The following is a 20,540-nucleotide window of genomic DNA, read 5'->3' as shown; positions in this document are numbered from 1 at the left end:
TCCAGTTCTCCGAATTGACAATTCAGCAGTATTGAAGTTAGCAGAAAATCCAGAATTTCATCACCAAACCAAACAAATAGCCATCAAGCATTTCTTTATTCATGAAAACTTTATGAAGTAAGAATTAGAGTTCATCAAATCCCATCTGAAGAGCAGGTAGCGGACATCGTGACCAAAGCTCTACCGAAGACATATATGAAGATATTCTGTAATCTTATGGGTTTGCCTGTTTGTTGATTTCTATTTAACAAGGTAAAGTGTTAAAGTAAACTCTTTTTATTAACGTATTTAAAAAGAAGTTTTGTGTTAAATTATTAATCAACATCGTATATGAGCGCCATGTTTTGTTTATCTCTGTTTTTTGTTTTGAGTCACTACACTCGTACTTTTACTCTCAGATGTTTTTAGAAGCTCCTTGGTCAAGTGACTTCTTGTGTAAACAGTGCCTCCAGATTCAGAAATAAATCTAAGTATTTGAAAACCAAACTCACCGCTTTTTGTCAGCACCTATTCTTTATTGAGAATAAATAAGTTTTTTTTTCTCTCAACAAAATACAATAATTGACGCAAGTTCAACTCTGAGATGAAGGGAGGAGTTTGCGTTGGGTTGCATCAAAACAGTCACACGATTAATGACTAAAAAAAATTAGTTCAGTGCTTTTGATTAATATCTGAACTTGAGTATTTGTAGTGTTATTGTGACAAGGAATACGAAAAGGTGGAACACAAATATTATTCACACAAGTTGTTCAGTGTTATGCTAAACAGCCAGTTACTAACTTTGACAGCCTTGTAAACAAAATTAAAAATGTTGCCAAGCTTTAAGACAACGTTCATCTTCAGAACAAACTATTGGAATATATATGTGCAGCATACGTACACAGTTACATTCTCATGATTAACTACATTGGTTTGCCCTGCACCTTAATTGAGATGGGGTGTTGTGTAAGGTGGAGTTGAAGAGAGGGATAAGGGAAGGGAGGAAGGTGAGACAGCATGGGAGTGGGATAATAATGTGGCACTGGTCAGCTCACCCTGGCACAGGTATGTGGAATTGTGTGTGGCACATGATGAAGTGGAAGATTGGACTAGGAGAGGGAAGTAGAACTGAGGAAAAAGGAGATTGCATAGAGGAGAGCATAGGTGATATTAGACTGAAGTCAAGGACAAGGGTGCAAGTGGAAATTGAGAACTGCAAGATTGCAGGATCTGAAGATATGTTGTAAGGACAGTTCGTAGCTACTTCATTCAGAGAAGCTAGTATTTGGGGTGGGGGGATATCTATGTGATGGTTGTGAAAAAGCTATTGAATTCAAGTGTGTTGTCTTTAGCAGAATGGTTTGCCACTGGGTGGTCAACTCTGTTCTTGGCCACAGTTTGATGGTGACGTTTATTCTGTGGACTGATGGCCATTGGCTATTCACAGCTTAACAGCTGTGCAAAAACTGCAGCACAGCTGGTATAGGTATAGGACATTAGTGCTTTCATAAGTGAACCTACCGCTAACAGTGTGTGCCTTTGATGGGACTGGTGGGTGCATAGGACAAATCTTGCACGTAGGCCATCCACAGTGGTGAGAGGTTAGCAGTAATTGAGGCAAAATGACAAACCAGTGCACGTAGGCCATCCACAGTGGCGAGAGGTTAGCAGTAATTGAGGCAAAATGACAAACCAGAATATTTATAAACTGAGTGGGTGATGGAATAGCACTTTGCGAGAGGCTTGAAGGAATGTATACTCTGTCTGTCCCTCATTTCCAGATAGCACAGTATATAGTTGAAGTCCTGGTGAACTATGTTGTCAAGTTGCAGTCCAGAGTGGAGATAGGTAATTTTGGGGGTTGAGGAAGTCATAGGTGGCTAGCTAGTTTTCCTCTAGATGGCCTTTAACCAAGGTGGCATATGAGAGTGCTGTGCGAGTGCCCATGGCTGTGCCGTAGATCTTTTTATGTACTTTCCTCTCAAAGGATAAATAGTTATTTTTAAGGGTCTAGCTGGTGAGATGTATTTGCAATAAGGTTGTCCATTTGGAGTTGACAGAATGTGGGGAAAAGTAATGTTTGACGACAGGAAAGCCATAAGAATTGTTGTTGTACAGGATGCGGCATGAACTGTGAAGAGCAGAGTTCCAGGTAGTAATGTTGTGGGTATGACTGAGAGGCAATTAAGGAAGTAGTTTCATCCCTGATATAGAAAGGTAGAGTATGAGCAATGGGTTAGCAAAGTTGGTCAACAAGATTGAAGCTTTTTGTGTTAGAACATTGTAACTAGTTACAATGGAATGTCTGGGGTAGTTGGATTTGTACACTTTGGGAAGCTTGGGTTGAAGTAAGTATGGTGACAGATTTAGACAAGAAGGGCCTGTAGGTTAGGATCAGACAGTTGGAGGAGACCTTTTGTCAGGTAATCACTGCAGTTAATCATGACAGTGGCTGAGCCCTTATTTGCAGGGTTGACTGTTACATTATGGTCTGTTTGAAGGTTGTAGATGGCTGCTCTTCCCTCAGCTGAGAGGGTTGTGTTGTTGTGAAGGTCCTAAGAAAAGAGTTTGAGGTCAGGCTAGAGGTAGCGAATTCCTGTTAGGTAAGCGGGTGGTGTTTGGAAGTGGGGGGAGGGTCGCGGTGGGGCAGAGGTATGAACTGTCAAAGGCAGTGCTGAATGTTGGCTTTTGATCACTGTTGGTCAGAATGGTTGGTGGAAAAAAATGTTTATCCACTGCTTCCTCTGTCCTCCTTCAATTATAAGAATGTAACGTGTTATGCTTGAAATTACTTCTAACAGATTTTGCTCTAATATCCGCTGTAAATTGGTTTTACAGTCTGTATTGACATGATCATTCATTCTGAATTATGAAGGTTGAGCAATAGAGGTTCAGACATCCCATGCATATGAGTGTAATGATGTTTAAACAAATAATTTTCTCAGTTGCAGGAAAGTGACAGCAAGGAAAATATAGCTGTTGAAAATAATCAGCAGCTCCCAGTGGAGAGCAGTACTGAAGTATTACCAAAGAAACCAAAATCTAAGCCTTTCCGCAAGAAAAATGCTAATAAGGCTCCCCTCCTAACCACCGCACATTCAAAAAAAAATACAAAGCACACAAAGAGGAAAGGAGAAAATGATTTTCAGAGGAGAGTGAGTATAAGACTGAAGAATGTTACTCAAGCTCAAAATGAATTCTCTACAGTAGGTGATGTTGAAGTGAAAGAAGAAGATAGGCCTGCTGGTGAAGCAAAAAGGGATGTAATTACTGTCCCCAAAAAGAGTATGTACTATTCTCTTTCCTTCAAATTAAATGTCATCCAAAGTTTATTGTTATAATATTTGAGCCTATTATTGTGCTATTGACACATACATTCAATGTAAAGATAATACCTGGGATATATCTTAGTATTGACATTTTAACAGTTATTTTTATTACGATATAGTGAGTACTTTTTTGTACTTATCAGGTATAGCAAGTGGATCAGACCGTTGAAATTTGATTACTTTAATAATGTTAATATTTTACCAAACTGGTTTTATTAAATTAATTGAACAATAATTATAGGAAGTCGATCTGGAAAGACCCTTGTAGGTGCAGCTAAGAGGAAGGCAAAGGTACCTCGTGTGGTTAAACCAGAGTGCGCAAAGCTGTTGGAAGAGAAAGCTCCAGGCACAAAAGACACCATACCATCCAATCCATCCAGTACAGAAATGATCACTGAACCTGTGAAGGTAGAAGAAACAGATGTCCCAGAGGAAAACAGCTGTCCAGGGACACCATCTGCAGAACAAGAAGACAGATCTGAAGTTGACAAGCCAGATACAAGCTTTGATGCCTTTGTTGATAGACCAGATGATGATAGCAGTGATGATGACAGAGATGATAAGACTGATAAAGAAAAAACTGATCAAGAGAAAACACCTACATTCAGGTCAGTGCAACTGAATAAATTGCTCTTCTGTAGTCGGTTTGTAAATTGTATTGCCTACTGCCACCACCAACACCATCACCAAAGCTACATGACATCCATTGCTGAATGAAATCCTCCTCCAGACTTTCCTATATTATAGCCTTCAGCTACTCACATCCATGTTGGGCCTCAATGTTTTTTAATGTCACCTACGTTTCATTAGGTCATCATCTTATTCTTTCCTTATATTCTGGAATCCAACCAAAAAAAACTTAAGTGGTCCTTCTACCATCAATTCCCCTGGCTATAAGTTCAATCCCCTTCCATTTCTTTTTCATTACAGTCATAATTATGCATTTACTCCAGTCTGTACACTCATTTGTTTGTTTTCCTGCCTCTTCTAGAAAGCCCTGCATGCATCTGTCATTCCAGAATGAATTTTCTCTCTGCAACAGAGTGTGCCCTGATTCTATACTTCCTGCCAGATTAAAACCTATGTACTGGACCAAGATTCTAACCTGGAACCTTTACCAGCTGACCTAGCCAAACCCAGTTCACAAACCCCCCTCACAGCAGAGAACAGCTGCAGGGTGAAAATTCATTCTGAAGACAATCCCGCAGTCTGTGGATAAGCCATGTCTCCACCGTGTCCTATCTTTCAGGCGTACTAGTCTCATGAGCTATGTAGGAGACTAGTTTGAGGTATGGAAGGTAGGAGAAGAGGTACTGCTGGAAGTAAAACTGTGAGGGTAGCTCAGTTGTAGAAGCACTTGCTACTGAAAGGAAACATTCCAGACTTGAGTTCCAGTCCAGCACACTGTTTTAACCTGCCAGTAAGTTTCAGCTCTCTGTTGTTTGCTCACCAACACTCACTTTTTGAATGATTTTCACGTTAAAACTTCATTTCTCACTGCCATAATTCAAAAGAGGTAACACACATTGAATGTAGTTAAGTCACATTCTGATTAGAATAAAATTATGTTTGACGGATTGCAGTATGGGGTGGGGGGGGGGGGGGGGGGGAGGAGCCAGTGTTGCCGATGTTCAGTCAGCCAGACTGTGCGGGGGTGGGGGGTGGAGAGCCAGTGTTGCCGATGTGTGCAGTCTGCCACACTGTACAAGGCTCTGCATGTGCCTACAACACATTGAGCATATGGTGCTCTAGAAAGATGTGCAATTGGCTGGTGGCTGGTCCTGTCATTTGAATCACTGGAATTTCAGTCATAAAGTTATTTTATTTGACGATATTATGAAAAGGATAGTTGCTACTCACCACATAGCGGATATTCTGAGTCGCAGATAGGCACAATGAGAAGACTGTCAAACAGAGCTTTTGGCCAAACAGGCCTTCATCAGAATTAGACAACATACTCATACACACAAATGCAAAACACATGAAAATGCCCACAATCTCTGGCTGCCATGCCAGACAGGACTGCAAGCAGCAGCGCATGATGCGAGAAACAAAACTGGGAGGTGAGGGTAAGAGGGAGGCTGGGGCGGGGAGGGGAAGGGATAGCAGGATAGGGATGGGAGCAGTAAAGTGCTGCTTGTTAGAGTAATAGGGACGAGATGACCAATGGGTAGGGAAGCTAGGTGCAGTTGTGAGATTACATAGAGGGTGGGAGGGAGGGGGAGGGGGGGGGGAGCAGTGAAAACAGAGGGAAGTCAAAAAGTGTGGTTGCGTTGGTGGAATAGAGGGCTATGTAGTTCTTGAATGAGAACAGGGAAGGTGATTGTTGGGTAAAGGACAAGGACTAACAAAGGTTGAGCCAGTAGGGAGGATTATAGGAACATAGAATATACACTCCTGGAAATTGAAATAAGAACACCGTGAATTCATTGTCCCAGGAAGGGGAAACTTTATTGACACATTCCTGGGGTCAGATACATCACATGATCACACTGACAGAACCACAGACACATAGACACAGGCAAGAGAGCAAGCACAATGTCGGCACTAGTACAGTGTATATCCACCTTTCGCAGCAATGCAGGCTGCTATTCTCCCTTGGAGACGATCGTAGAGATGCTGGATGTAGTCCTGTGGAACGGCTTGCCATGCCATTTCCACCTGGCGCCTCAGTTGGACCAGCGTTCGTGCTGGACGTGCAGACCGCGTGAGACGACGCTTCATTCAGTCCCAAACATGCTCAATGGGGGACAGATCCGGAGATCTTTCTGGCCAGGGTAGTTGACTTACACCTTCTAGAGCACGTTGGGTGGCACGGGATACATGCGGACGTGCATTGTCCTGTTGGAACAGCAAGTTCCCTTGCCGGTCTAGGAATGGTAGAACGATGGGTTCGATGACGGTTTGGATGTACCGTGCACTATTCAGTGTCCCCTCGACGATCACCAGTGGTGTACGGCCAGTGTAGGAGATCGCTCCCCACACCATGATGCCGGGTGTTGGCCCTGTGTGCCTCGGTCGTACGCAGTCCTGATTGTGGCGCTCACCTGCACGGCGCCAAACACGCATACGACCATCATTGGCACCAAGGCAGAAGCGACTCTCATCGCTGAAGACGACACGTCTCCATTCGTCCCTCCATTCACGCCTGTCGCGACACCACTGGAGGCGGGCTGCACGATGTTGGGGCGTGAGCGGAAGACGGTCTAACGGTGTGCGGGACCGTAGCCCAGCTTCATGGAGACGGTTGCGAATGGTCCTCGCCGATACCCCAGGAGCAACAGTGTCCCTAATTTGCTGGGAAGTGGCGGTGCGGTCCCCTACGGCACTGCGTAGGATCCTACGGTCTTGGCGTGCATCCGTGCGTCACTGCGGTCCGGTCCCAGGTCCCAGGTCCCAGGTAAAGCACTCATTGAAATGAAAAATGCCGTGTTGGGCAGCCTGCTAAGTAACTGCGTGGACCACTGCCATTCATGTGTACAGGCAGCTTGTTGGTTGTCATGCCCCTGTAGAATGCAACACAGTGGTTGCAACTTAACTTACAGATCACATGACAGATTTCACAGGTAGCCCCACCTTTGATGGGATAGATGATGCTTGTGACCGGACTGGATTAGATGGTGGTGGGAGGATGTATGATACAGGTCTTGCGTCTAGGTCTATTACAAGGATATGAGCCATGAGGCAAGGGGTTTGGGGCAGGGGTTGTGTAGGGATGCATAAGGATATTGTGTAGGTTCAGTGGATGACGAAGTACTGCAGTAGGATGGGTAGGAAGGATAGTGGTTTGGGTGTTCCTCATTTTAAGGCACAATGAGAGGTAGTTGAAACCCTGTCAGAGAATGTGATTCAGTTGCTCCTGTCCTGTACGGTACTGAGTGTTGAGTGGAATGTCCCTTTGTGGCTAGACGGTGGGACTTTAGGAGGTGGTGGGTGACTGGAGAGATACGTCAGAGGAGATCTGCTTTGGTACAAGGTTAGGAGTGTAATTACGGTCTGTAAAGGCCTCAGTGAGAAGCTTGGTATATTTAGAGATGGCCTTCTCATCACTACATATGTGACAGCAGCAGGTGGTTAGGCTGTATGGAATGTACTTTGTGGTATGGTATTGGTGCCATCTGTCGAAACGGAGGTATTCCTGGTGGCTGATAGGTTTTGTTATGGGTGGAGGCACCAATGTAGCTGTCTTTGAGTTGGAGGTCAAATTGAGGAAGGTGGCTTGTTGGGTTGAGGGGGAAAGCGAATGAGGAGAAAAGGTGTTAAGGTCCTGGAGGAATGTGGATATTGTGGCCTCACCCCCAATCCAGATCACAAAGATGTCATCAGTGAATCTGAACGAGGTGAGGGGTTTGGGATTCTGGGTGGTTAGAAAGGATTCCTCTAGATGGCCCATGAATAGGTTGGTATAGGATGGTGCCATGCAGGTGCCCATAGCTGTACCCCAGATTTGTTTGTAGGTGATGCCTTCAAAGGAGAAGTAATTGTGGATGAGCATACAGTTGGTCATTGCAACTAGGAAGGAGATTGTAGGTTTGGAATCTGTTGGACTTTGGGAAAGGTAGTATTCAATATTGACAAAGCCATGGGCGTTACGGATGTTAGTGTAGAGGATGGGGGTATTTATATTGATTAACAGGGTGCCATTTGTTAAAAGAACAGGAACTCTGGAGAGCTGGTGGAGGAAATGGTTGGTATCTTTTATATAGGAGGGTAGGTTGTGGATAATAGGCCAAAGGTGTTGTCAATGATAGCAGAGGTTACCTTAGTGGGGCACAGTAACCAGGCACAATGAGATGTCCTGGGTGGTTGGGTTTATGGGCTTTAGTAGGAAGTAGGAGTGCGGGGAGTGGTAGCGGTGAGGAGAGAGATGGACTCCGGGGAGAGGGTCTGGGTTGGGCCTAAGTACTTGGGATTTGAGGAGAGACTGGACATCCTGCTAGATATCTGGAATGGGGTCAATGTGGTAGGGTTTGTAGATGGATGAATCTTTACAGCTGACTGAGTCCTTCTGCCAGGTAATCCTTGTGGTTCAAAATAACAGTGGTGGAGCCTTCATCAGCAGGTAGGATTATAAGGATGGGATCAGTTTTTAGGTGGTGGATTGAAGTTCTTTCTGTGGACATAAGGTTAGTTTGCATATTGAGGGATTTGGGCAATGATGGTGAGGCAAGGTTCAAGGTTAAGAAATTCTGGAAAGTTAACAGGGTCTTTGGTTAAGTCTGAATGGTAGGGTTGGTGGCAAAAAAGTGTTTCCACTGTAGGGACAGGGAAAGGGTCTCTAACAAGTGTTGCATATTGAATTTGGGAGCGGGGCAAAATACAGGGTTTTGGAAAGGACTTATACTTGTGGGGCTAAGAGTTGGAGGAAAGCTTCATGACACTGTTTCAGGTCTGTTTAGGTTCTGGATTCTGTGTGGTGGTGGAACAGAGTTTTTGAAGGTGGGGTAAATGTAGTAGGTTTGCAAGGCTGGGTTTGTAAGCTGTGAGGGGATGTGGTGGAGGTTTAGAGGTTGTGGTTCGGGTAGTGAATAGTGGTATTCCTAGGCGGGAGTAGGAAGTAAACAAATTGGAGAATTTTTTGAAGTTGTGTTGTGCATGCTGCTTTAGTTCCTGAAGGGCAAGAGTTTCAGTGCGTGATGTGGGATCCAAGAATTTGGGATTGCATAACAGAAGAATTTTATGGCTGGAGAGTAGGTACTGCAAGGAGGTTTGGGCCTGATTGACATGGTTTTACAGGATTGTGTTGGTGAGGGTTAAGGACTGGCAGAATCTGAACTGATGGAGGTCATTGTGGAAGGAAAGGTTGCAGCCATGCAGCCAGAGAATGGGTACTTTGCACTTGGGGAGACTTTATGAGGAAAGCAACAATGCAGGAATAGTATGGGGGACTGGGTTCTGGATAGCAATAAGAAAACTTTTCTGTATTGGTGAAGATGGAAGGAGCAAGGATTCATGGTGAAGGATAAAAACTCGTAAAAATTCATAAAAAAACATAGAAATACATCTGAAAAAATTCTCAAAGATACACCAAATGTGTGAAAAGGATGAAACAGATGATATATGGGAAAACAAAATGAAATCTGGGGGACTAGCCTGTAGTGAAAGGCGAAAACCAACTGTAGTCAACATGAAAACATTATGAGATCAAAGAAAAAAATAAATGAAAGGATTGTAATATGGATTGCATATCTGTGGGTGGATAAGTGTGAAGAAGGGGGATAGCAGGTGTGACTAGATTAGATAAAGTTAGTACATACAAAGTGGAATGGAAAGGAGAAGGAGTAGATTAGATTAGATTAATGCTTGTTCCATAGATCATGAATACGACACTTCGTAATGATGTGGAACGTGTCAGGTTAATAAAAGATGTCTGTACAAGATATTACATTACACAAAATATTGCATGACACTAATGTTTAAGTTAGGGTTGTTTTTTTTTCCCCCTCCCTTAATTTATATCTAAAAATTCAGCCAATGAGTAGAAGGAGTTGTCATCTAGAAATTATTTTAATTTATTTTTAAATGTTGGTTGACTATGTGTCAGGCTTTTGATGCTGTTTGGTAGGTGACCAGACTTTTGTGGCAGCATAATTTACCCTTTTCTGTGCCAAAGTCAGATTTAACCCTGCATCCTTTCTCCTGGTGTTATAGCTATGGACACTGCTATTACTTTTGAACTGGGTTGGATTATTAACAACAAATTTTATAAGTGAATATATATACTGTGAGGATCCCTAGATCCTTAAATAGATGTCTGCAGGATGACCGTGGGTGGGCTCCAGCAATTATTCTGATTACACGTTTTTGAGCAATGAATACTTTTCTACTCAACGATGAATTACCCCAGAATATGATGCCATACGAAAGCAGTGAATGAAAGTAGGCATAGTAAGCTAATTTACTGAGATTCTTATCACCAAAATTTGCAATAACCCTAATAGCATACGTAGCTGAGCTCAGACGTTTCAGCAGACCATCAATGTGTTGCTTCCAGTTTAACCTCTCATCAATGGACACACCTAAAAATTTTGAAAATTCTACCTTAGCTACAGACTTCTGTTCAAAGTCTATATTTATTACTGGAGTTGTGCCATTTACTGTACGGAACTGTATATACTGTGTTTTATGAAAATTTAAAGAGAGTCCGTTTGCTGAGAACCACTTAATAATTTTGTGAAAAACATCATTTACAATTACATCACTTAGTTCTTGGTTTTTGGATGTTATTACTATACTTGTATCATCAGCAAAAAGAACTAACTTTGCATCTTCATCAGTGTGGAATGGTAAGTCATTAATGTATATCAAAAACAGTAAAGGACCTAAGACTGAACCCTGTGGGACCCTGTACTTGATAGCCCCCCAGTTTGAGGAATCAACTGTTGTTTTAACATTACATGAACCACTTATTTCAACTTTCTGCATTCTTCCAGTTAAGTATGAACTAAACCATTTGTGAACTGCCCCCTCAAACCATAATGATTTAGCTTATCTAAAAGAATTCCATGATTTACACAATCAGAGGCCTTTGAGAGATCACAAAAAATACCAATGGGTGATGTCCGGTTATTCAGAGCATTTAATATTTGATCAGTGAAAGCGTATATAGCATTTTCTGTTGAAAAGCCTTTCTGAAAACCAAACTGACATTTTGTTAGTACTTTATTTTTACAAATATGGGAGGCTTCTCTTGAATACATTACTTTCTCAAAAATTTTTGATAGAGCTGTCAGAAGAGAGATTGGGCGATAGTTGTTGACATCCAACGTATCCCCCTTTTTATGCAATGCTTTTACAATGGCATATTTCAGTCTATCGAGGAAAACACCCTACTCCAAAGAGCTATTACGTACGTGGCTGAGAATCCTACTTATCTGTGGGGAACAATCTTTAAGTATCTTTCTGGAAATGCCATCAATTCCGTAAGAGCTTTTACTTTTCAGTGAGTTTATTATTTTAGTGATTTCAGAGGGAGAGGTTGGTGGAAATACAGTTGTTTCAAACGACACAGGTATGGCCTCTTCTATTAGAAGCCTTGCCTCTTCTAGTGAAGATCTAGATCGTATTTTCTCCACAACATTTAAAAAATGATTATTGAAAATATTTTCAATTTCTGATTGTTTGTTAGTACACTTGTCATTCAGTTTTATGGCACTAAAGTCTTCCTGTGCTCTTGGTCGCCCTGTTTCCCTTTCAATAATATTCCAAATTGCTTTAATTTTATTATCAGAGTTACTGATCTCAGACATGGTACACATGCTTCTGGACTTTTTAATAACTTTTCTTAGTACCGCACAATAGTTGTTATAATATTGAACAATTTCGGGGTCAGTACTCCCTCGTGCTGTTAGATACAGTTTTCTTTTACGGTTGCAAGATATTCTTATTCCTTTAGTTAGCCAAGGTTTTTTATATGTTTTCTTTAAATTATGTTTAACTATTTTCTTGGGAAAACAATTTTCAAATACCCTTAAAAATGTATCGTGAAATAAGTTATATTTCAAGTTTGTAACGGGTTCCATATACACTTCATCCCAGTCTAGCTGCTTTAGGCTTTCCCTAAAGTTTGCACTATTTATATTGTTAATTGAATGCACTGCTTTGAAATTCTGATTTGATATACTGCATGGAGCTATGTCATGTACTGTAACTAGCTGTGCACCATTTGAACAATTTCGGGGTCAGTACTCCCTCTTGCTGTTAGATACAGTTTTCTTTTACGGTTGCAAGATATTCTTATTCCTTTAGTTAGCCAAGGTTTTTTATATGTTTTCTTGGAATTATGTTTTAACTATTTTCTTGGGAAAACAATTTTCAAATACCCTTAAAAATGTATCGTGAAATAAGTTATATTTCAAGTTTGTAACGGGTTCCATATACACTTCATCCCAGTCTAGCTGCTTTAGGCTTTCCCTAAAGTTTGCACTATTTATATTGTTAATTGAATGCACTGCTTTGAAATTCTGATTTGATATACTGCATGGAGCTATGTCATGTACTGTAACTAGCTGTGCACCATGATCTGAAAGACCATTCTCAACAGGATACGCATTTATGTCCTTAAACTTATCTTGGTCTATAAAAAAGTTATCTATCAATGTCCTGCTGTTCTTTGTCGTCCGAGTAGGAAAATCAATGACGGAGCTCAAATTGAAAGAACTGAGTAATACTACAAGGTCATTCTTCCTATTACACTCTTTCAGGAAATCAACATTGAAATCCCCACAAATGATAATTTGCTTCCCCCTGTCTGACAGATAGCACAACAAAGCATCCAAGTTTTCTAGAAATAGCTGGAAATTCCCTGAGGGGGACCTATGCACTGTTACAATTATGAAAGTGCCATCATTTAGTTTTAGTTCAGTGGCACATGCTTCCATATGTTGCTCTACACAAAAATTTTTAGTTTCTAAATTTTTTACACTGTGGAAGCTTTTGACATATATGGCAACTCCTCCTCTCATCATATTATCTCTACTTACATGTGCAGCTAATTTGTACCCATTGATGCTAACCTTTTGCATATCAGTGACAATGTGATGCTCAGACAGGCATAGTACATCTATTACATTCTCAGTTTCTATATGTTCTAAACAAAGCAGAAGCTCATCAATTTTGTTCTTCAATCCTCCAATATTTTGATGAAATATACTAACATTATTTTTCACTTTACTTTTGTGAGTATCTTGAACTTTTTTAACATCTTTAGTACTTGCCTGGCTGAGTTTCCCATTGGACACTGATCTGAGGGGTTGGTAGGGTGACATATAAGTTGCTGTGGCATGGGAAGATGTTGAAAATAACACATGAAAATACATAAGAGTGGTGCAGGAAGAGTGATCAATTTGAAGATCTAGGATTAATGATATTAATGGGAATAATACGGGACATGAGATGATGCGCCAGCAGTCAGCGTGGTGCTGTATCCATCTGTTGTGCGCAGCTAATACAGTGTGGCTCATAAGTAAAGCGTACACTGCTGTTTGGAAGGAGACCAATGAAGCACAGGAAAGTAGAGAAAGGAGGATGGACACAGAGATAGTAATGTGTTAGAAATAGTAACTAAGGAAGAAAACAATGGATTATGGGATGGAAGAAAAACCATCAGGCAAAATCAAACAATGCAAAATTCAGGATGGCATAATGACAGTATTATGAAAAGGACAGTTGCCACTCACAGTATAGCAGAGGTGCTTAGTCACAAGTAGACATGACAAAAAGACTGTCAAACAAAGCTTTCGGCCAAACAGGCCTTCATCAGAATTAGAAAACACACACACACACACACACACACACACACACACACACACACACAAACATGACCACAGTGTGTGGCTGCCATCCCAGACTGTGAGCAGCAGCACTTGATCAGAGAAGCAAACTGGATGGTGGGGCAAAGGAGGAGGCTGGGGTGGAGAGGTGGAGGGATAGCAGGGTGGGGGATGGTAAACTGCTGCTTGTAGGAGTAGGAGTATACAGGGATGCAGTAGGGAGAGGGTAGAGCATGCAGATGCAGTTGGGAGGTTGAACAGAAGGAGGGTGAGAGCCGGGAGCTGGCAGTGGAAAATGAGAGAAGTAACAATACTGTGGGTATGTTGGTAGAACAGAAGACTGTGTAGCACTGGAATGGGAACAGGAAAGGGGATAGGTGGGTAAAGGACAATGACCTACAAAACTTAAGGCCAGGAGGGTTACGGGAAGTGGAATATATTGTAGGGAGAGTTCTCACCTGCACAGTTCAGAAAAGCTGATGTTTGTGGTAAGGATCCAGATGTAAAGTAGTCATTGAAATGAAGAACACCATGTTGGGCAGCCTGCTCACTGGCTGGGTGGACCAGAAGTTTCTTGGCCACAGTTTGTCAGTAGCCATTCCTGCAGACAGACGGCTTGTTGGTTGTCATGCCCCGTGTAGAGTGCAGCACAGTGGTTGCAACTTAACTTACAGATCACGTGACAGGTTTCACAGGCAGTCCTGCCTTTGATAGGATAGGTGACGTTTGGGACCGGACTGGTATAGGTGGTGGTGGGAGGATGTATGGGACAGGTCTTGCATCTGTGTCTATTGCGGGGGTATGAGCCACGAGGTAAGGGGTTGGGAGCAGTGGTTGTGTATGGATGTACAAGGTTACTGTGTAGCTTCAGTAGGCACGAAATACTATAGTGGGGCGGGTGGGAAGGATAGTGTGTTGGACATTCCTCATTTCAGGGCACAACGAGAGGTAGTTGAAACCGTGTCGGAGTATGTGATCCAGTTGTTCCAGTACTGTATAGTACTGAATGACGAGGAGAATGCTCCTTTGTGGCCAGATGGTGGGACTTTGGAAGGTGGTGGGTGACTGGGGATGTAAGTCAGAGGAGATCTGTTTTTGTACAAGGTTAGGATGGTAATTCCGGTCTGTAAAGGCCACAGTGAAAACCTTGGTATATTTTGAGAGGGTCTGCTCATCAATACAGATGTGACGGCCACAGGTGGTTAGGCTGTACGGAATTGACTTTTTGGTGTGGTGTTGGTGTCAGCTGTCAAAGTGGAGGTATTACTTTTTTTTGGTTGGTAGGTTTCATATGGATGGATGTGCTGATGTAGTCATCTTTGAGGTGGAGGTCAGCATTGAGGAAGATGGCTTGTTGCGTTGAGGGGAGACCATGTGAATGAGTGAGGGAAAAGGTGTTGAGATTCTGAAGAAAAGTGGAACGAGTGTCCTCACTCTCGATCCATTTCACGAAGATGTCATCAGTGAATCTCAACTAGGTGAGGGGTTTGGGAATCTGGTTGGTTAGAAGGGATTCCTCTAGATGCCCCATGAATAGGTTGGTATAGGATGGTGCCATGCAGGTGCCAATAGCCATACCCCGGATTTGTTTGTAGCTATTTTATTTGTGTACTTACAAGTTCCATAGAACTGCTTTGGGTACTGTCCTCCCAGTGGAAACTATGTGGTCACAGTATACCTCAAATACTTTCTCTGATGGAAACAAATTATTCCAGCCTGCCTCCAAGCAAGTCTCTGCTCTAAAAATTAGTCTTGGGTGATTTGCCGTGTTGAATTGTTCAACCCTATACTACTCACAAGATCAATTTAAACTGCTTATGGTAGTCTCCAGGAAGCTGAAGCGTGTATCTAGTGCAGAGTGCCTTGGCACTCCAGCAATCATCCAGTAAGTGGTGCCCATCTTGTACAAATCACTGTATGCATATTTTAACTGAGTACATTTCATATTTTACCAGAACAGCAGAAGCAATTTTAAGCGATAAATTGCTTTTAGGCTTGAGTTTTTAGTGTGTCACTGAGTGATTGGCTCATCCGTTTCTAGTCCAGTGATCAGCCAGCCACATTTATCTGCTGTCTGCCACCCACCCCCACCCCATTGCTCTTCTCCCCCCTTACATTAGGGTGCCCAGGCAACTGCACATATATATATTACTACAACATGTATTGTCAGAATCATGTACGAGGTGTGTACAAAAAATTATGGGACATTCGTAATTTTTTGCTATTGGTGTTTTGGAGCGAAATGACGCTGGCATCCCTGCACATGTCTGTGTTTAATGTGTAACTGCCGGAGGTTTCATTGTTGTATGTCTGTGAGTTATATTTCAGTGCTGTAGTGAATAGAGTGTTGTGTCATACAGTTTGTGAATTTCGAGTTGTTAGATTTAGATGAGCAACCTGTCCGGATTTTAATTTTTTGTGAAACTCAAGAAAACCTTTACAGAGACACACTGAATGATGCTGAAGCTTATGGTGATGAGTGCTTAAGCTGGACACGGTTTATAAATGGTCAGATGAAAGTTAAAGATGACCCTCATTCAGAGTGCCCTTCAATGTCTACTGATGACACTCATGTCAGGAATGTCAACAAAATTATGCATGCCAATTTAACACTGACTGTCCAAGAGATTGCAGAAGAATGTAGCATTTCAGTTGGATCATCTCATGAAATTCTGACACAGCATCTAGGAACGCATTGTGTTGCTGCCACATTCATCCCATGACTCATGAGTCAAGACTAGAAAGAACTTCGCTTGACAGTCTGTAAAGAGCTTATGGATTGGGCAAATGAGAACAAAATGTTCCTTAAGAGAATCATAACTAGTGATGAGGCATGGGTCTACAGTTATGATCTTCACAATGGCTCGGGAAAGGTTCCCCAAGACCAAAAAAAGCTCGTCAGGTTAGGTAAAATGTGAAAACCTTGCTGATAGTTTTCTTTGACTGTGAAGGATTAGTTCATCATGAATTTGTGCCACAGGGACAAACTGTTAATTGATGATACTATTGGGATGTGTTGTGACGTCTTTGAGAAAATGTGAGAAGGAAAAGGCCTGAAATGTGGCAAGGCAGTTCATGGCTCTTGCATCACAATAACGCACCCTCACATTCATTCCTGTTGGTGTGTGACTGCTGCACAAGAAATGAAATCTCCGTGCTGCCTCATCCTCCGTACTCTCCGGACGTTGCCCCTGCAGACTTTTTTTTATTTCCAAAGCTGAAAACCCCATTGGAAGGATGAAGATTTGCAATGATAGATGTGATAAAAGAAAATTCCCAAACAGTGCTTTGCTTTGAAGGAGACCATGCACAGTAAGTAAAAGGTAAGCGCAGAAAAATTTTTGGACAACAGTCTGGAATTTTTTGAACAGACTTCGTTCTGCTAAAAAGGTGTGTAGTATCCTTACGACATCATTTTCTTGAAACTCTTTCTTATGGTGACTTCCATGTAAACAATTCTGTTGCTGTATTTCTCAAAGTAAGAACTATACTGTGACAAGGTATGAGGGTGTTCAAAAGAAAGGTATGAAACGACACTGTGGGTATAATTGATGTCATTATTCATAAGAAATCACTAGAGGCATGAGCACAACTATCCCACTGTTTCACGAGCCAAGGGATTCGCTGTTCCCAGAATTCCTGTGGCTGTGACAGGAGTCAAACCCCCACTATGTCCTTCAGGTCATCATCCAAATGGAAATGCTTCCCTTTGAGATATTTCTATAGCAGACCAAACACATGGAAGTTGCCTGGTGACTTGTCCAGGCTGTAGGGCGAGTGCTGAAGATGCCCCTACTTGAACTTGGCCATTACACTTTGTGTGACCTTGGATACATGTGGACATGCATTATTGTGTAGCAGAATTACTTCCCACATGAGCAGCCATGGCTGTTTACTCTTGATAAGTTGCAGTGTGCCTCACGGTACACATCACTGTTAAGGGTGTATCCATGCTCTAGGAGTGTCGGACCTTCAGCGTAGAAGAAGAGGGTGAGTGTCTCCTTGCTTGCTGAGGGTGCAACTTTACTGTGGCAAGTATCAGCTTACACCCCTCTGATCAGTTCTTCCACTACTTGACATCCCACCACCAGCAGATAATATGTAAAAACAAATCCAGTGAAGACAGTCAGCAGAAGGTGGATAGGAAACCTTCAATAATAAGAAAATATTTGTCAATGAAGAGGTCTCATCTGAGTTGCACATTTCAAAATGATCTGGAATATTCAGACTAGACGGTAAAGGGAAATTATACATTATGGTAGTTGGTGTTATCCGTGTTATTGTAATATGTACACTACAAGCCAAACGTCTAATTAGACTTAACCTATAATTTATTGATATGAGGAAATGAGGAAGTAACGTGACATTGCTAGTTACCAACTTTTTTTGATTATAGCATTTTAGAGCGTGGTGAAGCATTAGATTCTGCCAGTTCTTTATATCCTGAGGGCACTATACCTATTTTCATAAATACCAACTGGATGGACATTCACAAAAATTATTGGCAAAAATATGGCAGTTGACACTTTGTTAAATGACTAGTAACATGAGAGGTGATTTTCAGCTTTGTTCCTGGAACCAATCATGATACTTGAGTCTGGATCCAAGTGGAGGGCTTAAATCAGGCACTCACACTATTCTGCAGCAATTTTGGATGTTTATTTCTTGAACCATATCACCCTGATTTTTTGAACTCTTCTATCAAGTGGAGAACTGTGAAGATAAACTCTTCCACCCCACCCTTAATATGACAAGCATGTGTTACACACTGGAAGTTGCTAATCAGTTAGCAGGTTAGCCGTGTCATGAAAACTGTGCTTTTTAGGTTAGAGAAACCTTTCCAAAAGCCCAGTGATCGATTACATGCCTTGTTTGTCCAGAAGTAAATCAGCCACGTTAAGTGCAGAGAGAACATTAATCCTTGCAGGGCAAAATGTGTAATTTTAATATGTAATTAGTTAACTGCAAGAGCTCAATGGAAAACTCTCACCATCAGTGTTACTCATTGTACATAGTATTTTTAATAGAAAGCTGCCTGGAGCCAGATGTGAATGGCAGTGAAGTCTTAAAATCCATCTTGTGAGAGATGCCCCAAGGATTGGCTGCACACCAATGATGTTTATTGCCTTAAAAAACCTCAGTTATACTTAGTCAGGTTATTTCAGATGCAGAATGCAGCCGAAGTTGGATAGAGGCACTTACTAAAGGTTGATCAATCATGGTAATTGGATGCCTGTATAGCCCACTTGTCTCAAGAGCTATAGTGGCAGAATGCTTAAGAGAAAATCTGACAAATTTTGTGTAATACTCATGGCCGTGCTACATAATAGGAGGAGATTTCAACTTGCCAGTTATAGAATTATATAGTAATGCAACTGAAATATGTGGCGGAGATTGCTGTTGTTGTTGTTGTTGTTGTTGTTGCGGTCTTCAGTCCTGAGACTGGTTTGATGCAGCTCTCCATGCTACTCTATCCTGTGCAAGCTTCTTCATCTCCCAGTACCTACTGCAACCTACATCCTTCTGAATCTGCTTAGTGTATTCATCTCTTGGTCTCCCCCTATGATTTTTACCCTCCACACTGCCCTCCAATACTAAATTGGTGATCCCTTGATGCTTCAGAACATGTCCTACCAACCGATCCCTTCTTCTGGTCAAGTTGTGCCACAAACTTCTCTTCTCCCCAATCCTATTCAATACTTCCTCATTAGTTATGTGATCTACCCATCTAATCTTCAGCATTCTTCTGTAGCACCACATTTCAAAAGCATCTATTCTTTTCTTGTCCAAACTATTTACCGTCCATGTTTCACTTCCATACATGGCTACACTCCATACAAATACTTTCAGAAATAACTTCCTGACACTTAAATCTATACTCGATGTTAACAAATTTCTCTTCTTCAGAAACGCTTTCCTTGCCATTGCCAGTCTACATTTTATATCCTCTCTACTTCGTCCATCATCAGTTATTTTGCTCCCCAAATAGCAAAACTCCTTTACTACTTTAAGTGTCTCATTTCCTAATCTAATACCTTCAGCATCACCCGACTTAACTCGACTACATTCCATTATCCTTGTTTTGCTTTTGTTGATGTTCATCTTATATCCTCCCTTCAAGACACCATCCATTCCGTTCAACTGCTCTTCCAAGTCCTTTGCTGTCTCTGCCAGAATTACAATGTCATCGGCGAACCTCAAAGTTTTTATTTCTTCTCCATGGATTTTAATACCTACTCCAAATTTTTCTTTTGTTTCCTTTACTGCTTGCTCAATATAGAGATTGAATAACATCGGGGAGAGGCTACAACCCTGTCTTACTCCCTTCCCAACCACTGCTTCCCTTTCATGTCCCTCAACTCTTATAACTGCCATCTGGTTTCTGTACAAGTTGTAAATAGCCTTTCACTCCCTGTATTTTACCCCTGCCACCTTTAGAATTTGAAAGAGAGTATTCCAGTCAACATTGTCAAAAGCTTTCTCTAAGTCTACAAATGCTAGAAACGTAGGTTTGCCTTTCCTTAATCTTTCTTCTAAGATAAGTCGTAAGGTCAGTATTGCCTCACGTGTTCCAGTATTTCTACGGAATCCAAACTGATCTTCCCCGAGGTCGGCTTCTACTAGTTTTTCCATTCGTCTGTAAAGAATTCGTGTTAGTACTTTGCAGCTGTGGCTTATTAAACTGATTGTTCGGTAATTTTCACATCTGTCAACACCTGCTTTCTTTGGGATTGGAATTATTATACTCTTGTTGAAGTCTGAGGGTATTTCGCCTGTTTCATACATCTTGCTCACCAGATGGTAGAGTTTTGTCAGGACTGGCTCTCCCAAGGCCGTCAGTAGTTCCAATGGAATGTTGTCTACTCCGGGGGCCTTGTTTCGACTCAGGTTCTTCAGTGCTCTGTCAAACTCTTCACGCAGTATCGTATCTCCCATTTCATCTTCATCTACATCCTCTTCC

The 20,540-nt window shown here is 41.8% G+C and overlaps 1 protein-coding gene across 1 annotated transcript in view; it reads left to right on the top strand.

The window, feature by feature from the left end:
• Nucleotides 1-20,540, top strand: part of LOC126418187 (zinc finger and BTB domain-containing protein 17-like) — a 73,414-nt gene that overhangs the window by 13,411 nt on the left and 39,463 nt on the right. The window contains exons 3-4 of the mRNA XM_050085174.1: nucleotides 2,925-3,264; nucleotides 3,550-3,916. Of these exons, the coding sequence (XP_049941131.1) occupies nucleotides 2,925-3,264; nucleotides 3,550-3,916 (707 nt within the window). The remainder of the gene's footprint in view (nucleotides 1-2,924; nucleotides 3,265-3,549; nucleotides 3,917-20,540) is intronic.

This window comes from Schistocerca serialis, chromosome 1 (assembly GCF_023864345.2).
Source record: "Schistocerca serialis cubense isolate TAMUIC-IGC-003099 chromosome 1, iqSchSeri2.2, whole genome shotgun sequence".
NCBI lineage: Eukaryota > Metazoa > Arthropoda > Insecta > Orthoptera > Acrididae > Schistocerca > Schistocerca serialis.
Note: the sequence above shows the minus strand (reverse complement) of the source record. Positions and strands in the feature narration are given on the sequence as shown.